Genomic DNA, 19,923 nt, shown 5'->3' with positions numbered 1-19,923 from the left:
TTGAAAATAAAATCCCAAATCCATTTCCTTCATAATAATTTTGAAAAACTTCCAATTCACGTTGTCAAACGCTTTCTCCGCGTCTAATGCCAATAAGAGTACTTTATTTTGATGTTTGTTTCCATAATATTCTAATAAATCTACAATTGTCCTGACATTTTCGCTCTGATATCTATTCGGTAAGAAGCCCGTCTGCTCTTCTTTTATATATTCATCCAAAAGGTCTTTTAGTCTTTCTGCCATGATTAAACTAAATATTTTATAATCAACGTTTAACAACGAGATTGGTCTATAATTCCTAACTTGATCTTCATCAGTGTTTTCCTTATGAATTAAACAAATATTCGCTTTGGTCCAAGATTCTGGGATTTCTTTATAAATTCTGGTCCTATTCATCATCTCTTTAAGATATGGTAATAACTCCTCCTGGAAGGTCTTATAATAAATTGGTGTGAGCCCGTCCGGACCTGGAGCTTTATTTGGTTTTAATTTATTTATCGCTTCCTTTATTTCTTTCTCTGTAATTTCTTTATTCAATTTTTCTCTTTGTTCATCTGTTATCCTTTGTATCTTGTGATTTGTTAAATATTGATAAATTTCATCCTCTCCTACATTTTCTTCTTGATATAATTTTTTATAGAATTCATAAAATTGTTCCCTGATCTTCCCTTCTTCCTTTATAATTTTACCATCTGCTTTTAATTTGGTAATAAATGTCGCTTCCTTTCTGCTTCTTATTTTGTTGGCCAGCCAGCGCCCCGGTTTGTTCGCATTCATAAAGTGATTCTGCTTTATATACTTGAGTTCTTTCTCCCTTTCCTCCATATCCAGAAATTCTCTTTGTTTATGTAATTGTTCTAAGTTTTGTTTTGCATCTTTATCTTGTGGATTTGCTTTTACTTTTCTTTCCTCTTCTTCAATAGTTCTCATTATCTCATTCTCTTTTCTCTTTTTTTCCCTATTTTTCCTACATTTTTGTTGAATAAAGTTTCCCCGCATAACTGCCTTGCTGGCCTCCCATAATGTGCAGACTGAGATTTCTGGATCATCATTCATTTCAAAGTACTCTTTTAACAATATTCTGTTTCTTTCTATATCTTCCTCCTTTTTTAACAAATTATCGTCCAATCGCCATCTTCTTGTTTTTCCCAATATTGTTAATTCCATTTCAAGGGCGCAATGATCCGAATGAATCCTTGGTAATATTAATATCTTTGATACATTAATTTGTAGAGAGGATGTTAGCCATATCATGTCAATTCTTGACCAATTACAATATCTCGCTGAATAATAAGTGTAATCTCTTACTCCTTCGTTTCTGCTCCTCCAGATATCCACCAGACATAGCTCTTTCATCATCTTTATCATAGATCTTGGTAGGTCCCCCTTTTCTTCTTTATTCTTCTTTCCGTCACTCTTTTTTGCACTTCTGTCTATCCCTCTATTCAGTACGCCATTATAGTCTCCTAACATTATCATCTTATCAAAAGTTTGTTCATCAATGCTCTTCCTCAACCTTTCCACAAATTTTGATTTGGTACTATTCGGCGCGTATATGTTACAGATTAGTATTTTTGTATTATTTATCCAAATGTTTACCCCTAAGAACCTCCCTTCCTCATCTTTAAATGCCAATTCAGCGGTTATATTTTGATCTATATACGTTACTAACCCCCTTTTTTTTTCTTGTATAGCTGCATAGAAATACTGCCCCAGTCTTTTATTTTCTAGGTATTTCGTATGTCTACTCATAATATGGGTTTCTTGCAGCGCAATGACATGATATCTCTTTTTCTTTAATGCATTATATATTTTATTCCTTTTATTTGGGGAGTTCATCCCATTTACATTATTCGTATAGACTTTCAGTTCACTTAGCATACTGCTTTTCCTTCCTCTTTTTCTCCTCTTATCTCTTTCTCCCCTTCTGGTTCTACTTCTTTTTCTTTTTGTCTCTCCTCTTCTTCCTCTTCTTCCTCCTCCTCCTCCTCACTTTCCTCCTCTTCTGGGTCGCTTAATACCAGGGCTCCCGCTCCTTCTTCGGAGAATCTTCTCATCTCCTCTTTTTCAATCTCCTCCTCCTCTGGTGAGTCTGTCCGCTTCTTCTTCTTTGTTCTTCCCTTTACATGTTCGCCCTTCTCTCTTTCCCTTTCTGTTATTATTCTGTTTAGAAACTCCTTCGCTCTCTCTTCCGTCTTAATCCAGTAGCGTTGGTCTTTATAAGTCAACATTAAGCCTTCGTCCCTTTCCCATCTGAATCGAATCCTTTGTTTCTTTAATTCTTCCGTCAGCAGTGCATATTTCCTCCTCCTTTTCAACACGATTCCTGGAAACTCTTTTAATATGATAATTTTCTTTCCTTTGTAACATATCTTTCTTCGATTATTCCATCCCAGCACCTCATCTCTTGTTGTTTTCTTTACGAAGTTCACTATTACATCCCGTGGTGTTTTATTTCTTTTTGCAAAATTCGTATTAATTCTATAAATCCTGTCTGTCCGATCCATCATTTCCTGTGTTGTGCATTCCACTAATTCTGCCAATATTTCTATTACCTTTTCTTTTATGTTCTCATCAGTATCTTCTTGTATGTTCCTTATTCTTAATTGAAATTCCATCTCCTTAGCTTCCAATTCTTCCTGCTTCATCTCCAGCCTGCTGTTTCTCATTTCTATGTTCTTCAGTTTTGTTTGCATTCCTTCTTGTCCTTTCTTTATACTTTTTTCTTCCTTCTTTATCTCATTCATTTCCTGTTGCATTGTTGACATCTCCATTCTTAATTTACCTATTTCCTCTCTTATATCTTTCTTAAGTTCCGACATCTGGACTTGGGCAATTTTCTGATAAATGTCTTGTCTCTCTTTGATAGTTTGAATTTCCGTTTTCATTGTCTGTATTTCCGTCAGAACTTCGGTCATCATTTCTTTCATCATTTCCTTTAAATTTACCTCCTCTGTTGCTGACATTCTCCTCTGGTTTCCTTTGTTATCTTTTGACTCTTTCTCTGCTTTCTGCTTGCTTGTTGCCATCCTGTACTCCTGTCTTTCCTTCCCTCCCTTAAGGCCAAGCCACTCTATCATATATATTATTTTCCTTAAGATCCAATATCTTTACCTTAGTGCCTGGGTGCCTGGATGTGGGTCTTTCACTCGTCTATGCCTTCTTCCTGTTTTTTTCCTGACTCTCGCGATGTTTCCCTTCCCATCCACCTTCTCTTCTTCCTGAATTCTCCTCTTCTTGGGTCTTTTCCACGCGATATCACCTTTCCTCCCCAAAGTCTCGCGGGTTCTCGCGGGAGTCTCGCCGGAGTCTCGCGGGTGTCCTCACACTCCTCCTCTTCCTTCCCCCCTTCCGGATCTCGCGGTGTTTCCCCGCTATCCTCTCGCTTGTTCCCGCTTTTTACGTCACTTCCCTTGTTTCGGCTCCTCGTGTGTCCCCTCCCGCACTGTTCTTCTTCCTGCGTCACGCTGCGCCTCTCTGCGCCGCCCACCGCGCCTCCCTTCCAAGCCGAAGACACAACAACAGGCTTCTTCAAGGTCAGTGCCTGCCTTCCTTCTGTTCCTTTATTTTCCCCCTCTTCCTTCCTCCTTGCCAAAAGTTTGCCTCAAAGACTATTGTATATTTGTTGGAAGATTTGCAAGAGTTGCGCTAATATAATATAATATAAATAAGTTGTCCCAGTTGTCCCGGTTTATTGGGTGCTTTCTAAGCAATAATGTCTTCCTCTGCTCCTGCTGTTTACTCTCTTATCTCCTCTATTCCGATATTTCTGTCTTTATCTTGTTTCCTTTAGTACTTTCCAAAATCTGCCCTTTTTTGTGACAGTCGTTATTAAAGTGAGTGAACAGATGGACTATTCTTTCTTTGTCCCGTTCCGATCTTTCCCCAGACTTTCCTCGCTTCTGCCCCTTAAGGAGCCTCAGATTCTTTATCTTTGTCTCGAAGAGATTTATGACCTCCTTCCAACCCCTTTTTCTTCTCAGTTTTATCCCTTTATCTTGCCTCCTTACCTCCTTATCATGTTACTCTTCTGTTAAAAGTGCAGTCGGTCAGAGATTTGCAGGCTGTCGCCTGCCACGATCGGGGTGACCCGCCGTACCTCGAGGACCATGTACCGGATCCTTTCAGGGGTCCCCTCTTGAGGAGGAGACCCCCTTTTGGACCGTCGGTTGGCCCCCCGGTTCCGCAGTTCCCCCTGCTTCGATCCGCAGGGGGAAGGGAGCTGTTGCTCTACCCGGTCTCCCCGTCGTGCACACACCGTCACGGAGCTCCTAGTGTGTGCTGCTCTCCGCCATTTCCCTGCACCGGAAGTCCAACACAATGATTTTTCTTATGGCATCATATAGTTAGAAGATACCATAAGAGCCAGCTATTCCAACCCCCTCCTATACAGGAATACGCGACTAATAGATCTTGTGAAAATTCAAGGAAATACAGCTTCACATTTGCTGGGGTTAGGAGTGCAAGACCCTGTAAAAAGGGGAAAAGGTGAATTAACCCACTTCCGCCTTTTTAAACCTGAGATAACATCTTCCTTGGAATCTCTCCCCCAGCACATATTTATAGTCAGCTTCCACCAGAAATTGACAATATCATCTTACTGGAATATCTAGAGAATCTTAAAGAGATATTCTCCCTAGAGAGTTGACTCCATGGCCAAAGTCTACATAGAGATTGCTAGAGAGAATATTTTAATCAAATCTATGAATAATGAAAACCACACAAGTTAAACTTGCTAATGTGGAGGCGCAACTGTACTTTCCCTACAATTTTATGCTTATGGAAAATAATTTCTTTAATATTTCCATATTTAGAAGTAGGAAAACAAGAAACTGCATTAAGAAATCCTATTTACTAGAAGACTTAGTAACTTTCATGAAAAAAACAACCCAATAACATGACTGTCTTCTGTGTGGTTATATCCTGCCTCCTTTTTCTAATTTCTTTCACCTCGGGGTTCTCACTCCTTAAGTCAATTATTGTATATGCCTAGTGACAACAATTACGTTTTGCATTGGTAATTACTGTAGGAATGTATACATGCTAATTGTGCTTTGCCACGTGAACATGGTATTGAATTAGGTCATCCTTTTGTACTTCTGCCATGAGATGAGTGTCATTCATTGAGAAATGGATAATTCATCCAACCATGATTTATCACGATGGAGGTTCCAAAACAATATCAAAACATTGTGTGTCTTCAGAGTATTTGTGTGTGATTTTAGACATTGATTATGTGCAATTTATGCTTTATTGTTTGTGACTTTATTTTTGTGATTTTTCACTGTCACCTTTGTGCAGCTTGTTGAGTGCCCTGAGATTTTGTTGAGGTATTAGTTATTTTTGATACTATTAGTTTATCATTAATATATGCAGATATTCTACTATTGAAAGCTTGGCAAGATACAACAAGAAGAAGCATATGTAAAAGGTCCAGAACCTGTCTAATCTTGGAAAAGTAAGCAAGGTCAGCCCTGGATGGGAGACTGCTAGTGAATACTTGGTGCTGTAATGCTATGCAGTTGAACTTCAAAATCTGTGAATTTCACTTTAGTGGATTTGATTATTTGCGGATTTGATTAATATGCTTTTTGTAGGACTTTCTAGGTTGTCCAACATTACTTTATGGTCAACTTCCATTGTGGAAGTTGAATTTCATTTTAGTGGATCTGATTATTTGCGGATTTGATCAATATGTTCTTTGTAGGACGTTCTAGGTCACTCAGCATGGCTTCATGGTCAACTTCCACCATAAATTCGTGCTGGAGGACCTAAAAACTCTTGAAGAGAGCTCTTCTCTAGGCATTTGTAGGTCCTCCAGTGTGATTGTAGGTAAACTTCTGGAGGTTTACAATACATAGAGATACTGAAGGACATAGAAATTCTTAGAGAGGTGTTCTCTCAGATAAAAGCATAATGTTTTTTATTTGCAGTTTTCCTACTTTTCTGGGGGCCCTATGCTCCTAGGTCCAGCTAATGGCAAAGGTTGGCTGTATTTCAGAGAAAGGACTAGAGAAAACCACCTGAATGTTCCTTGCCTAAGAAACCCCTGTAAAATTAATGGGGCCATCATGTGGCCAGCCATAAGGATAGGCAGGTATTATTATTATTATTATTATTATTATTATTATTATTATTCTGACACAAAAACACAGTATGTCACAGCAAACAAGATCTATATGCTGGATTTCGTATCACAAAATCACAAGTCGAACACTTCCCAAGCATCTAGGACTGTGTGATGTAATTTCTAATGATGTGCGCAGATCCAAGTAAGGTGGCCTTTTGCAACTGACAGATTGTGATTTTGTCAATGTTTATTGTTTCCAAATGCTGGCTGAGGTTTTTGGCACGGCACTGAGTGTGCCGATGACCACTGGGACCATCTGAACTGGTTTATGCGAGAGCCTTTGTAGTTCAATTTTGAGGTCCTGATAACGGCTGTTGTTTTTTGTCAATTCGCCTGTCACCTGGTATGGCAACATCAATAATCCAAACTTTTTTCTTTTCCACAATTGTGACATCTGATATATTGTGTTCCAAAACTTTGTCAGTCTGGATTTGAAAGTCCCATAGTATTTTTGCGTGATGGTTGCTGTTGTTGTTATTATCATTAGACAACTAACTTGAAGGCATAGATAGACATCCAACCCCCTTCCCCCAAGATTCATAAGTAAATGGTCCAAAACGTAAAATATTAAATATGGAAGGCCCTGAAAAGCCTAACCACCCTGTTTACTTAGGTTATTACTTCAATTTCCGAGCTGCTTGATGTGTTTAATGCCCTAGAAGCTAGTTGCTGAGTAAATAAATTAAGCCTGCTACAATATTTCCAAGGAACATGTCAGAAGTCTTTAGCTGAGAGCTTGTGCTTTTACTAATGATTGTAACTCAGGTTTTTTTCCCTAAATTGTCAGCATTTCCATGGAAAAACTCTTGTCTGGAGAAATGACCTGTGGTCTGTGTCAATAATGTTAAGCTAAATGGGCTGCTTCTCTGACGTAATGGTAAGATAGCATCGTATATTCAGATTGCTGTGTAACTTTAAAAACAGCAGATCAGTGTTTTTACGCTGCACATCCAATTTCTCGTGGAAAGAAACTCTCTGGTTGCTTATGCTCTCATCCACAAGACAATTGCAACACTGTGCAAAGTTACATCCTTTGAAGATGTTGTCAGACTTTGCCAGGGCAACATTTTCACATTAACACTTCCTGATTTTAAACTTGAGGCACACTGAATCCCAAAGAAAGAAACATAATCTTCCATGTTTTCTTGAAAATGAGAGGTATGTGACTAGGGTGCAATGAATTTATATTTCAACAGAACCTGGTTCAAATGTATATAAGAGGTCCTTCACAATTTGTTCTGAGCAGAGTTGAGTTGATGTAGCCATTTACTATTTACTATTTACATTATTTACTATTGATGTAGCCATTTTCCATAATAACAATAATAATAATAATAGCCATTTCCTGGCATTTACTTCTAACGACATGAAGGGCTCTTCAGCAATGTGCAAGACTAGCTCTATCTCCAAGTTGCATGTGTTAGTAATCCTCCCAAGTTAGCATGTGATCTGAAGTGGCAAAGTTGAGCACCAACAAGTTGTTTTGTAGGATGACCAGGGTGCAATGAATTTATATTTCAAAACCAATGCCATGAGTGGCAGAGAAGGTATTTTTGGTGTGTCAAGTAAGGTTTGTTAGGTTTTCAGAGTCATCTTAGTGGGAATATTTCAGGTTTTGTGCCATTAAGTTACAAATATGTGTGTATGAATATGTGTATGTCTGCCTTCAAATTACTTGTTAATTTAGGAGTACTCCATAAATTTCATAGGGTTTTTAAAGGTAGAGAATAAAGTGGTTTTGTCATGCCCTTCCTCTGAAATATAGTCATAGCAGCTTATATTAACTGGAGGTTTCCAGTCAAAGTATTAACCATAGATGACCCTGCTTAGCTTCTAAGAACAGATGGAATCTTGCACCTTTAGTGTGTTTAGGATACATTAATCCCTAGCTTACTTCAAATGTAATGGGAAACTTAAAAGAAGAATAATGATATAACATTGTAACGAGAAAGTTGGCTTTTCAAACCCTAAAAAATGTAAGTCACAAGTATTTTTTAAGGGTTGTTGTAGGTTTTTTCGGGCTATATGGCCATGGTCTAGAGGCATTCTCTCCTGACGTTTTGCCTGCATCTATGGCAAGCATCCTCAGAGGTATATGAGGTATTTTTTAAGGCTCTGGAAGGAAGTGCTTTTATTTTATTGGATTTGGAAATATGGAGCTTGTTAAATGTTTGAAGTAGACTAGAGAAATATCTAAAAGTGGTGTTGTCGAAGGATTTCATGCTGAAATCACTGAGTTGCTGTGATATTTCCAGGCTGCATGGCCATGTTCCAGAAGCATTGTCTCCTGATGTTTAGCCCACACCTATGGCAAGCATCCTCAGAGGTTGCGATGTCTGTGGAAAACTAGGCAAGTGGGGTTTATATATCTGTGGAATGTCCAGGGTGGGAAAAAGAACTCTTGTCTGTTTGAGGCAGGTATGAATGTTGCAATTGGCCACCTTGATTAGCATGGAATGACTAGTGTTAGGTGTGATGTGTGGAACAGTAGGAGTGTAATCTGGAATAAACACATGAGAACCTACATTGATGGACTGTCCCTCAAGAAATTAATTTACTTGATTTTGATCCAAAGTATGTAATTGATTATATGTTGTGCAATGTAGGTCATCCACTGATGTTGAAATGAACTATGTGAATTGTGGAAGTTGTAATTCTGTTTTGTGGTATTTATGATCAATTGTGGTCACTCTAGAGACCAATTTTCTGTTTCTAGAACCATCACAGATTTATTGCGACTTTGTCACAAAGGTTTTTTGTTTTGTTGTGTGTTTTTTTTTGCAAGATTTATTTGGCGGTTGCCATTCCCTTCCACAGGAACTGAGTTTCGGTCTGGATCTTCACTGCCATATAATCTAGTTTCTGAATCCAGAAACCGTTTTGAACTGGATTATATTAATCTACACTGCCTATTATCCAGTCCAAAGCAGATAATTTGGATTTAGAAACTGGCAGTGTAGATGGGGCCTAAAATAATGTGACTTGCCCAAGGACATTCAGTGGGTTTCCATGACTGAGCAGGAATTTCAGCCCTGGCTTTCCAGAGTTGTGCCATACTGTCTTTCACAGAGCTAAAATGCAAAAGTGAAATACTCAGATATTTTCTTTTTTTTTTTAAACACAGAGTTTTTTTTTTGTATTAAGCAACGTGGCAATGGCTTGGGGTGCAATTTTCTAACTTTCCCTTCCTTGTCCATTTTTTATATTTCTGTAGGGAATAAGGCATTTTCTACATGGTGAGGTGGCAAATTACAGACAGCCCTCCACATTTGCTGAGGTTAGAGGTGCAGGACTCCAAAAAATTTGGAAAAGTTATAAATAAAAAACCCTTTGTTTTTATTATACCCGAGTAAACCCCTCTATAGGAATCTCTATGTCCTTCAGTGTGACTATAGTCAACGTTTTGTGGATGTTCACCATAGACTCATGCTGGAGGACCTACAAATGCCAGATAAATACTCTCCCTAAAACTTTTGGTCCTCTAGTGTAATTCTATAGTTTCAGCCCTACATGGTCCACCCCCTACTCCTACTTGCCTGAGATAAGAGGGCAAAGTTCTTTCTAGTGTTCACTCATAGATAAGTTATCAAATCCCTGGTAGCACAATGGATTAAACCCTTGTGTCGGCAAGACTACTGACCAAAAGGTCAGTGGTACAAATCCGGGGAGAGCGGGTTGAGCTCCCTCTGTCAGCTCCAGCCCCTTGTGTGGGGACATGAGAGAAGCCTCCCACAAGGATGGTAAAACATCCAGGCATCCCCTGGGCAATGTCCTTGCAGACAACCAATTCTCTTGTAGTTTCTCAAGTTGCTCCTGACACAAAAATGGAAAAGAAAAAAAGAAATGACTCTCATCAGTCCCAATATCCTTTTGGGAATGAGTTTTGTAGACCACTGATATAGGCACAGTTGGTGAGACCATGCACATTGATTTCTGCTTATCTGATTATTTCTGCTCAGAGCTTGGACAGGTACAGTAAAAGGGAATGTTAGCCCTTCTTTAAAAAAGGGACTGATAGCTCTGAGTTCTACAGTACTTAGTTTTTAAAATATATATTTTAAAATTAGGTCTTTACTTTCTTATTTCTCAGAAGAAGCAAAAACAGGGATCAGAATAAGCCAGAACAGGCAAGATAACAGTTAGAATGATACTCTGGGTTGAGATTTTTTTTGGCAATTGTGGGGTGAATTCAGGTTTTTTTCTATTATAGAATTCAGGAAATGGTTCTACCTCATATTTCAAGGTATGGCATAGAAGTAGCAAAATAACATAACAAAAACTAGTCAGGGTTTTAATAGAAATAATAATTTAAAAAATCAGTATGTTGAGGTTCTTGAAGAAGACAATAATGCCGGGAAAAATAGAAGGAAAAAGAAAGAGAGGCCAACTAAGGGCAAGATGGATGGATGATATCCTTGAAGTGACTTGCTTGACCTTGAAGGAACTGGGAGTGGCCACAGTCAACAGGGAGCTCTGGTGTGGGCTGGTCCATGAGGTCAGAAAGTGTCGGAAGCGACTGAACAAATAAACAACAACATTTTGTGGTTATTTTCATGTAGCTTGATAGGCACCTGTTATTATTTCTTGTCCTTTGAAAAGACCATATGGCATGATACAAGTCTTCCTCCTGCCCAGCTACTACTCCAGTAAATATGTCTGTCTTGCTTAATGTTACATGTGATTTCCAAAGTGAATAGTTCATGCTATGTGTAGTTCAGGAACAACTCATTTTTATGGGACAACCCATTTCAGAACTGTATGCCAGAGAAACAAATAGACACACAATAGGTTTGGAGAACTGTCTTTGTATCTAAGTTTCACTTGATTTCCTATTCAAGCGTTTATGGGAAATTCCCACACTTTGTTCTTTTAGAATGCATATAAATGTGTACTGTGTTTTTTTAACTTGTAGAAATTCCTTTTTCAACATTTTTAATAATCTTATTTCTAAAGATCATATGCATATCAGTTTTCATATGCATATTTATAGTAACCCACCTTTCAAAAACTTCTGAATTATTTTTAATTTTATATAATTTAGAAAGAGCCCATGGACTACACAAAGGGTCCTTCCACACAGCCATAGGACCCAAAATATCAAGGCAGAAAATCCTACAATATCTGCTTTGAACTGGGTTATCTGAGTCCACCCTGCCACATATTCCAGTTCAAAGCAGATAATGTAGGATTTATTCAGCTGTGTGGAAGGGGCCAAAGTTACTTTTCTAATTTACTAAAATAGGGATTGGGATTGTGTTGTGGTTGAACTGGAATATTCTCACCTTTAGTTAAAATTGATATCCTTTCAATTATATTTATTTGGTTTTACCATGTTTGTGTTTTTAGATTGGCACCACATGCAGCTTAAAAGATGGCACCAAAGCATGAAGAACAGGTAAGATTATAAAATGACTTTTAAAAACATGTGAAACTTCTGTTTGTGTAACCAATCAGGAAGCTGGTTTCACATTATTGAAAGGAGAAATTATTAAAATGAACATACTTCTATACTGAGTCAAGTATTCTTCTGTCACCATATTGCACAGAACTATATATAACCAACTGGCTGAGTGAAATGTCTAGTCTAGGGGATTTGTGCGGATACACTTGGCAGTATTTTAGAACTTTAAAAAAAGGATTGTGCAACTGTTGCAAAGATGAGATGACAAATATAGATTTCCTCCAACACTTATGTTGTAATGATGTGTGTATGTGTGTGTAAGAGGTGGAAAATGATGAGTTAGGCAGCTTTTGCAATTGGGGTCATCACATAAGGAAATTCCACTGATGTATTCTATTCATTTCAGTGCAAAATGGGCGAGAGCCTGGTGGACTACAACTCTTAGAATTACTTAAGCTAGCTGGGGTAGTTGAAAGTTGCAGTTCAGCAACATATGAAAGGCCACAGGTTGGCAGTTTCTGCTTTAGTAGTTGAAAGCGAGCATATTCACAAGTGTGAGATCACAAGTGTAGGAATGGAAGAATAGGGTCCAACACATTGAAGAGCTCTTTTAAAACCTGGATTAAAGCCTTTCACTCCAGTTACATGGAAGCCAACAGCTTCCACTGGAATGTGGTAGTGCCTGGTAGCTTGGCCTCACCATTTTAATTTCCTGTAGTGCCCTTGGAGTAGCATCAGGCTTTACAGGAAATTAAGGTGGCTTCAAGGCTGACGTATGGTACAATTTAGAGTGCAAGGATAATTTACATTTTGGGTATCAACAGTGATCTTGGTGTTGTTCTGGTGGCACCCTACAGTGCTGGATGTAGAGAACAGCAATAGCATTATGTGACTTTTCAGCTTCAATATTGAACATGAACATGCCATTCCTGAGAGAGTGAATGCTTGTTGGCTCTGCTGGACTTGTGATTCTGTTCCTTCAACCACCCCTGTTTATGCTGCCATATTAATTGTGAAATCATAAGGTTTCTAATCCTTCAAAGCAACTTTTCCATGATCTGCTTTGAGCGATAGGTACCTCTCCATATGATGCTTGGCATTTTTGACAACCCCATTTATTATTATTATTATTATTATTATTATTATTATTATGCCCCCGGTGGCATAGTGGCTTAAACCCTTGTTCCGGCAGGACTGAAGACTGATAGGTCGGAAGTTCAAATCCGGGAAGACCGTGGATGAGCTTCTTCTGACAGCTCCAGCTCCCTATGCAGGGACATGAGAGAAGCCTCCCATAAAGATGATAAAACATCAGAACATCCCGGCATCCCCTGGGCAAGGTCCTTGCAGACGGCCAATTTTCTCGCACTAGAAGCGACTTGCAGTTTCTCAAGTCACTCTTGACATGAAAAAAATATTATTTAATTTTTCCCTACCTCTCCTCACAGCTTGAGGCAGGTTACAACATTGCTAAAACACATAATAAAAACACATAATCATTTAACAATACTCAGTAGAAGACACAGATTAATATTAAAACGTACTTCCACAAAATACACATTAAAATACACAAGCAAAAATTAGACTTAAAGTAGAAGTTAAAAATTTGTCATTAAAACTATCTGGGAAAGCCTGCTGGAAGAGATAGGTCTTCACTTGTGTTTTAAATTGCAGCTGCCTTGTTTTTAAGGCTGTATTGATCTGTGCCTGCCTCTTCTGGCCAGTTTAGCCAACAAGCACTTTGTTAAAGAATTTATTCATCCAAACAACTTGCGCATAGAAATATGCAGAGTGCTTCTTGTTAGATCCAGAAGTAGCATGTGCTTCCTTAAATTCTGGAATTAGCAACTGATCTGCTACTTTCCAGAATTTAGAAATGCTAATTATTTGCACCTTTTCCCCAAGAAGGTTTAAAGAAGTTAATTTGTTGGTTAGTGGTGCTCACTCTTGGACCTTGGAAACAACTGGTAAATTTGATTAGTTATGTGCTAACTCATTTCCACATTTTTCTAACAAAGCTTAGGAGGCAAATTTTGCTAGTTAACAGAATTTATTATTCTTTTTGCATAATGAATGAAGTTTTGTTTCATTGTTCATCGCAGAGGGCGATCTCAAGAGGAAGAAGAGGGCTGGAGAACACCAGGAGTATTAGTAACTGAAAATGGAAGGGATTAGGTTGGAGTCAATTGACTCCTTCATGGAAGATAAGGAATTTGAGGACCACATTTATGGAGTTATTTGGTTCTCCATATTGTTTAGAGCAGTGGTTCTCAACCTTCCTAATGCCACGACCCCTTAATACAGTTCCTTGTGTTGTGGTGACCCCCAACCATAAAATTATTTTCATTGCTACTTCGCAACTGTATTTTTGCTACTGTTTTGAATTATAATGTAGATATCTGGTATGCAGGATGTATTTTCATTCACTGGACCAAATTTGGCACAAATACCAGATACACCCAAATTTGAATACTGGTGGGGTTGGGGGCATTGATTTTTTCATTTGGGAGTTGTAATTGCTGGGATTTATAGTTCACCTACAATCAAAGAGTATTCGGAACTCCACCAATGATAAAATTGAATCAGTCTTGGCACACAGAACTCCCATGACCAACAGAAAGTACTAGAAGGGTTTGGTGGTCATTGACCTTGAGTTTTGGAGTTGCAGTTCACCTCCATCCAGAGAGCACTGTGGACTCAAACAATGATAGATCTGGACCAAACTTGGCACGAACACTCAATATGCCCAAATGTGAACACTGGTGAAGTTTGGGGAAAATAAACCTTGACATTTGGGAGATGTAGTTGCTGGAATTTATAGTTCACCTACAATCAAAGAGCATTCTGAACCCCACCAATGATAGAATTCGGCCAAGCTTCCCTCACAGAACCCCCATGACCAACAGAAAATACTGTGTTTTCTGATGGTCTTTGGCAACCCCTTTGACACCACCTCGTGATCCCCCCAGGGGCCCCAGCCCCAGGTTGAGAAACATTGACTTAGAATATTCCAGATATTTCTGCTGGAGAACATACTACCCTGGATTTACTAGCTGATCTTTGTTCAACAAACATCTTCAGAACAAATCTTGCCAAGAAAACCCTGTGTTAGGTTCACTTTAGGGTTGATGTAGGTCAAAAATGGCTTGAAGGCAGATAATCATAACAAACCCATTTACCTCTGCACAGTTGTACTAGATCAGTCTTCTCAATCATAGGAACATATTGTTCCTTATTAAACATTTGCAATTCAGATAAATAATCCACAGTATTAGAAGAGTGAATGAACCGCATTCATGTATTTTTTAAAAAAATCTAAGCTTTGCTTTATTTCTGAGGAAAATTGTGTACTTTAAATAAAAAATAAAAAGAGAGGTGGAAAAAAACACAAAGCTGTTCTCTAAATGGACAAGGAGAAAAAACAAACAAACTGGCATAGATATAGTTTGCATGTTGCCAACTCTAATTCTGTCTTTTAAGCCCTGCTTTATGAAGATAATATAACAACAACTACATTTATTACGGTCCATCTCAGGAGAAGTTCATTTTACCAGATATTTTACATCTACAACAACAACAGTGGTAATACAATTTGACATGAGTGCTGAAATGCACAAGGGTTTTCTGAACAGTTGAACCATAAATGCTAAATATTAGTAAATAATCCTCTTTTAACATCTTTTTTCAGATTGTAAAAATATAAAGTTGGGAAGACTTTAGTCATAGTTATGTTTCTACCAGATGAAATATACTTTGTTTAAAATGTCTTTAGAATCATAGAGTTGGAAGAGACCTCGTGGGCCATCCAGTCCAACCCCCTGCCAAGAAGCAAGACAATGTAGTTCAAAGCACCCCCAACAGGTGGCCATCCAGCCTCTGTTTAAAAGCCTCCATAAAAGGAGCCTCCACCACACTTTGGGGTAGAGAATTCCACTGCTGAACAACTCTCACAGTCAGAAAGTTCTTCCTAATGTTCAGGTGGAATCTCCTTTCCTGTAGTTTAAAGCCATTGCTCTGTGTCCTATTCTCCAGGGCAGCAGAAAACAAGCTTGCTCCCTCTTCCCTATGACTTCTCCTCACATATTTATACATGGCTATCATGTCTCCTCTCAGTCTTCTTTTCTGCAGGCTAAACATGCCCAGCTCTTTAAGTCGCTCTTCATAGGGCTTGTTCTCCAGTCCCTTGATCATTTTAGTCGTCCTCCTCTGGACACATTACAGCTTGTCAATATCTCTCTTCAATTGTGGTGCCCAGAATTGGATACAGTATTTCAGGTATGGTCTAACCAAGGCAGAATAGAGGGGTAGCATGACTTCTCCTAGACACTATACTCCTGTTTATGCAGGCCAAAATCCCATTGGCTTTTTTAGCTGAAGCATTTTTTAGCTTTCAACATTTAGGGGGCACATTTTCACTTTAAAGGTCCCTATTGTTTTTTTTTTTTTCTTTCCCTAAAAATGGGATGGAGGTTTGCAGTCACAATTTTGATTGTGACTTCCAGGCTTGCTGGCTAGAGAATCTTTTCAGGGAGGGTCCAATACATTTGCTGTTCAGGAGTGGTAGTTGGGAAGACTTTTCCCAATCTTTTTCACTTGTATTTTGGGAGTGGCGTACAAAAGTTATTTGGGTGACATTTTTCACATCCCCACCCTTTGGCTACAACTTTGTACTGCAGGCTAAAGAAAGGGTCTTTTCTGCATTGTGCCAGAAAAACAATCTGAATTCAAATATTCTTTACCCAAAAGAGAATATTTTTAGTGGGAACTACAGAAGATATTGGGTGATTGGTTCCAGGCAGACCCATTGAAACAAAGGAACTTAAATGTTAACTTATCAAGTTCCCATTTATGTAACGGGTCATTTCTGGTTGGAAGTAACAACTTAATTTAGGCCTAGATTCTCATCCACGTACAACTAGTTGCATGTATTTATTTATGCATAACTGCTTTTTAAATACCCCAAGAGCAATAGATCCTGTCTGATCTCAGAAGCTAAACAGGATCAGGCCTGGTTCTTATTTGGATTGACATTCATGCCAAAAGCTACACTTGAGAGGAAGGGAATGACAAACTGAGAATTTCTGGCCTAAGCAAATCTTACAAAGTTCATGTCATATGTTGACATACTCATCCACCTACAGTGTTTGATTGCTAGTTTGAGTGTTTTGTGTTGATTTTGAATAAGAATCTTTGGAAGTCAGATTGAGCACATGTTCTGTGCTTCTTTAACACAAAGGCTGGAGCCCCAGTGGCACAATGGGTTAAACCCTTGTTCCGGCAGGAGAGCGGGTTAAGCTCCCTCTGTCGGCTCCAGCTCCCCATGCGGAGAAACATCAAACATCTGGGCATCCCTTGGGCAATGTCCTTGAAGTTGGCCAATTTTCTCCCACCAGAAGCGACTTGCAGTTTCTCAAGCCTCTCCTGACATGAAAAAACACACACACACACACACAAAAGCTGCTTCGTCTGTCAGCCCAGTAATCATTCTGATCCCACATTGTTTATTCTGATTGGAAACAGCTCTCTACCTCTTGGACAGCGTTTTTTCCTAGCTTGGTTGTTTGATATCACCTTAAATGGAGATGCCAGGGACTGAATTGTGCACTGCTACGAAGCTCTGGCCCTTATCCTTATTTCCAGATGTAGGTTGCAGTTTTTCTTGTTTAACATGAATTTATTATGAAAGTAAAGTCACATGGAGTTCTCATTGTTAAAAATTTATTATGAAATTAAAGTCACATGGAGTCCTCCTTGTTAAAAATTCAGTGTTTTGGTTATGCGTTTTAAGAGCCTACTCCTGTTCAGATTACAGTTGATGGGTCTTGCCAGTAAAAAGGCATTGGGAGCAAGTCATGTTGGCATCAAAATGAATTGCAAAATGACTAATTTACAAGTAAAATATCTATAGTCCTGCCTTAGAATGAGCAAAGGCCAGATCAATAATTATGTTCAATAAAACATCATTTAAATCACATGCTATAAATGACAATTAATGTGGTGGTAAATGTATATGGAAAAACACCTTGAAGCATTGCAGGATCTTGTGGGGATAACATTAGGAACATACATACAAAGTAAAGCTGTGAGTGAATCACACCTTTTATATTTTAGTAGGACTAGTCAATAGACAAGTTCAAAATTTTAAGATTTTGAGTTGTCAGGTGGCATAAAAAAATAAGGATGGGGAAGAATCAGAAGAGTTCAAAATTTAAGTGGGATCACTAGAACTGCAGTTAAATTCAGTGCCACCTCTTAAGACAGGTCTTCTTTTCTTTCAGAGTCTTTCAGTTGTTAAGACCGTAGGAAATAACTGTCTTGGAATCAGTGTTGGGAAGATTACCTTTTGCTGTAACTGTATTTTGCGGAATACAAATGTTAAATTCAAAGGTAGCACATTTCAAAACTTTCCATGGCTAAAAAAAGAGAAAATACTTTCCACTGCAACTTCATGATCACATTTGAGTGACCTGCTACCTAGACTTCTTCCATTCTCTAGCCATGCCCTAGAGCCTCCCTTGCCCCATAACCCAGTAGGCTACAGTTTCTGCACATACCTGCTGTGCTGTTTAACAATGAGCAACATGGGTTGTTGTAGGTTTTTCGGGCTGTATGGCCATGTTCTAGAAGTATTCTCTCCTAACATTTCGCCTGCATCAATGAGCAACATGCTTTAACTTGACTTGGAATTTGAGAAGGAAAATGAAGTTTTCCCAAAAACAAAATAAAATACAATCTCATTTTATTCCAAGCCCATGTTGAGTCCTACCAACTATCCTGTACAGTCCCTGGTCTGGCAGAGAAGGCCTTATTATGACAGTATTCCATCACATCTTCAAGATCTTGGGAATTACAATTAGCTTTCCAGGTCCATGTATTCTATACCTTTAGATTTAACCACCAATGGCTTGAAAGTATTTTTTAAAAGTCCAAAAAGCAAACCTTCATTTTGCCATTTTATATTAGGCAAAATGTGCAAGTCCCAATATATACAATACTGTTTTAAATATCGGGACTTGCACATCCGTGGGTTTTGGTATCCAGGGAAGGTGACTGGATCCTGAAACTGAATAGAATGAAATAACATTATTGTCTATGTACATTGTATAACAAAATCAAATGCTTTTCCCAGCACACATCACAAAAAAACACACACATCCCTCCACACTGTATACGATCTCTATGTATTTCAAAGGCTCAGGTGCCCTAAGAAAACCATGTTTTCCAAGGTCTCTGGCGCCAGAATCCTTGTTCTTCCTCTGTTGTTGATAGTTTTTTTTTTCACCTTTCCTTGGGATATTTTTGTATGAAGCTCTTTTTTTCGTGTCAAGAGTGACTTCTGGTGTGAGAGAATTGGCTGTCTGCAAGGAGGTTACCCAGGGACCGCCCGGATATCTTGATGTTTTACCATCCTTGTGGGAGGCTTCTCTCATGTCCCCACATGGGGAGCTGGAGCTGACAGAGGGCGCTCAACCCACTTTCTCCCCGGATTTGAACCTCTGACCTGTCGGTCATCAGTCCTGTTCACACAAGGGTTTAACCCACTGCGCAACCTATGAAGTTCATGAACATGAGTCTGTTTGTCATCTGTTGTTTCCCTTGTTGTTCTGACATTCTAATGCTTAATCATTGGAAAACCAATCTTCTTCCTTGTATTATTTTCCCAGTTTCTTTTTCTTTTTCAGTAATATTTCCCATGGTTTGGATCCAGACTTAGTCATATTTACAGTAGACCAGCGGCTCTTTAGTCATGGTTAGGTACGGGAAATGGATTGTCCATCAGATATTGTTGAACTGCAACTCCCCGCATACCTCACCATTAGCTATGCTTAACTTCGGCTGCTGGAAATTGCAGCCAGACAACATTTACCCAGTTCACATCCTTAATCAAGATTACCTTATTTTCAGTGGGTCAATACTAATATCAGATCTTACTCGTAACATACTACAGTACGATCCCCATATCTTCAAGATATACATTCCTGGACTTCACAGAGATATGTGAAGCTACAGGTAATAACAAATCCTACTGAAATGAAAGAAGTTTGACCCAGGAATAACACAGAGTCACACTGAAGAACATAGAAAATGCCTAGAGAGGATTTTGTTGGATGTGGATAGATGAAACTATGGATATCAGTCCCATGAATATGGGATCGTACTGTATTTCATTTAAAACATATGGCTTATTCTTATCAGTTATTACTATTTATAGCAAAATCTGTGATCACATCTAGAGGCTTTGGGACATCTAGAAATAACATTTCAGAAACATTGGAGAAGAAAGTTTTCCACTGTTTCAACTTGCAGAATAATTGTTTGCATGTTCACTTAGAAGCAAGTTCAGTTGAGTTCACTGGGCTTTATTTCCACACAAACAGGCATAAGATTGGAG

General features: G+C 38.6%; 2 protein-coding genes across 2 annotated transcripts in view; one reads left to right on the top strand and one right to left on the bottom strand.

The window, feature by feature from the left end:
- Positions 1-19,923, top strand: part of SNX10 (sorting nexin 10) — a 60,925-nt gene that overhangs the window by 11,508 nt on the left and 29,494 nt on the right. The window contains exon 2 of the mRNA XM_060782054.2: positions 11,477-11,525. Within this exon, the coding sequence (XP_060638037.1) occupies positions 11,502-11,525 (24 nt within the window). The 5' untranslated portion in view covers positions 11,477-11,501. The remainder of the gene's footprint in view (positions 1-11,476; positions 11,526-19,923) is intronic.
- On the bottom strand, positions 1,875-3,029 carry LOC137097446 (golgin subfamily A member 6-like protein 22). The gene has a single exon (XM_067470571.1). It carries the CDS (start codon positions 3,027-3,029, stop codon positions 1,875-1,877), a length of 1,155 nt encoding a protein of 384 aa, XP_067326672.1.

This window comes from Anolis sagrei, chromosome 6 (genome assembly GCF_037176765.1).
Source record: "Anolis sagrei isolate rAnoSag1 chromosome 6, rAnoSag1.mat, whole genome shotgun sequence".
Taxonomy (NCBI): Eukaryota; Metazoa; Chordata; class Lepidosauria; order Squamata; family Dactyloidae; genus Anolis; species Anolis sagrei.
Note: the sequence above shows the minus strand (reverse complement) of the source record. Positions and strands in the feature narration are given on the sequence as shown.

What these genes read in the sequence shown, in the direction of transcription:
- LOC137097446 (XM_067470571.1), bottom strand. Translation starts at nt 3,029, where the DNA reads ATGGCAACAAGCAAGCAGAAAGCAGAGAAAGAGTCAAAAGATAACAAA.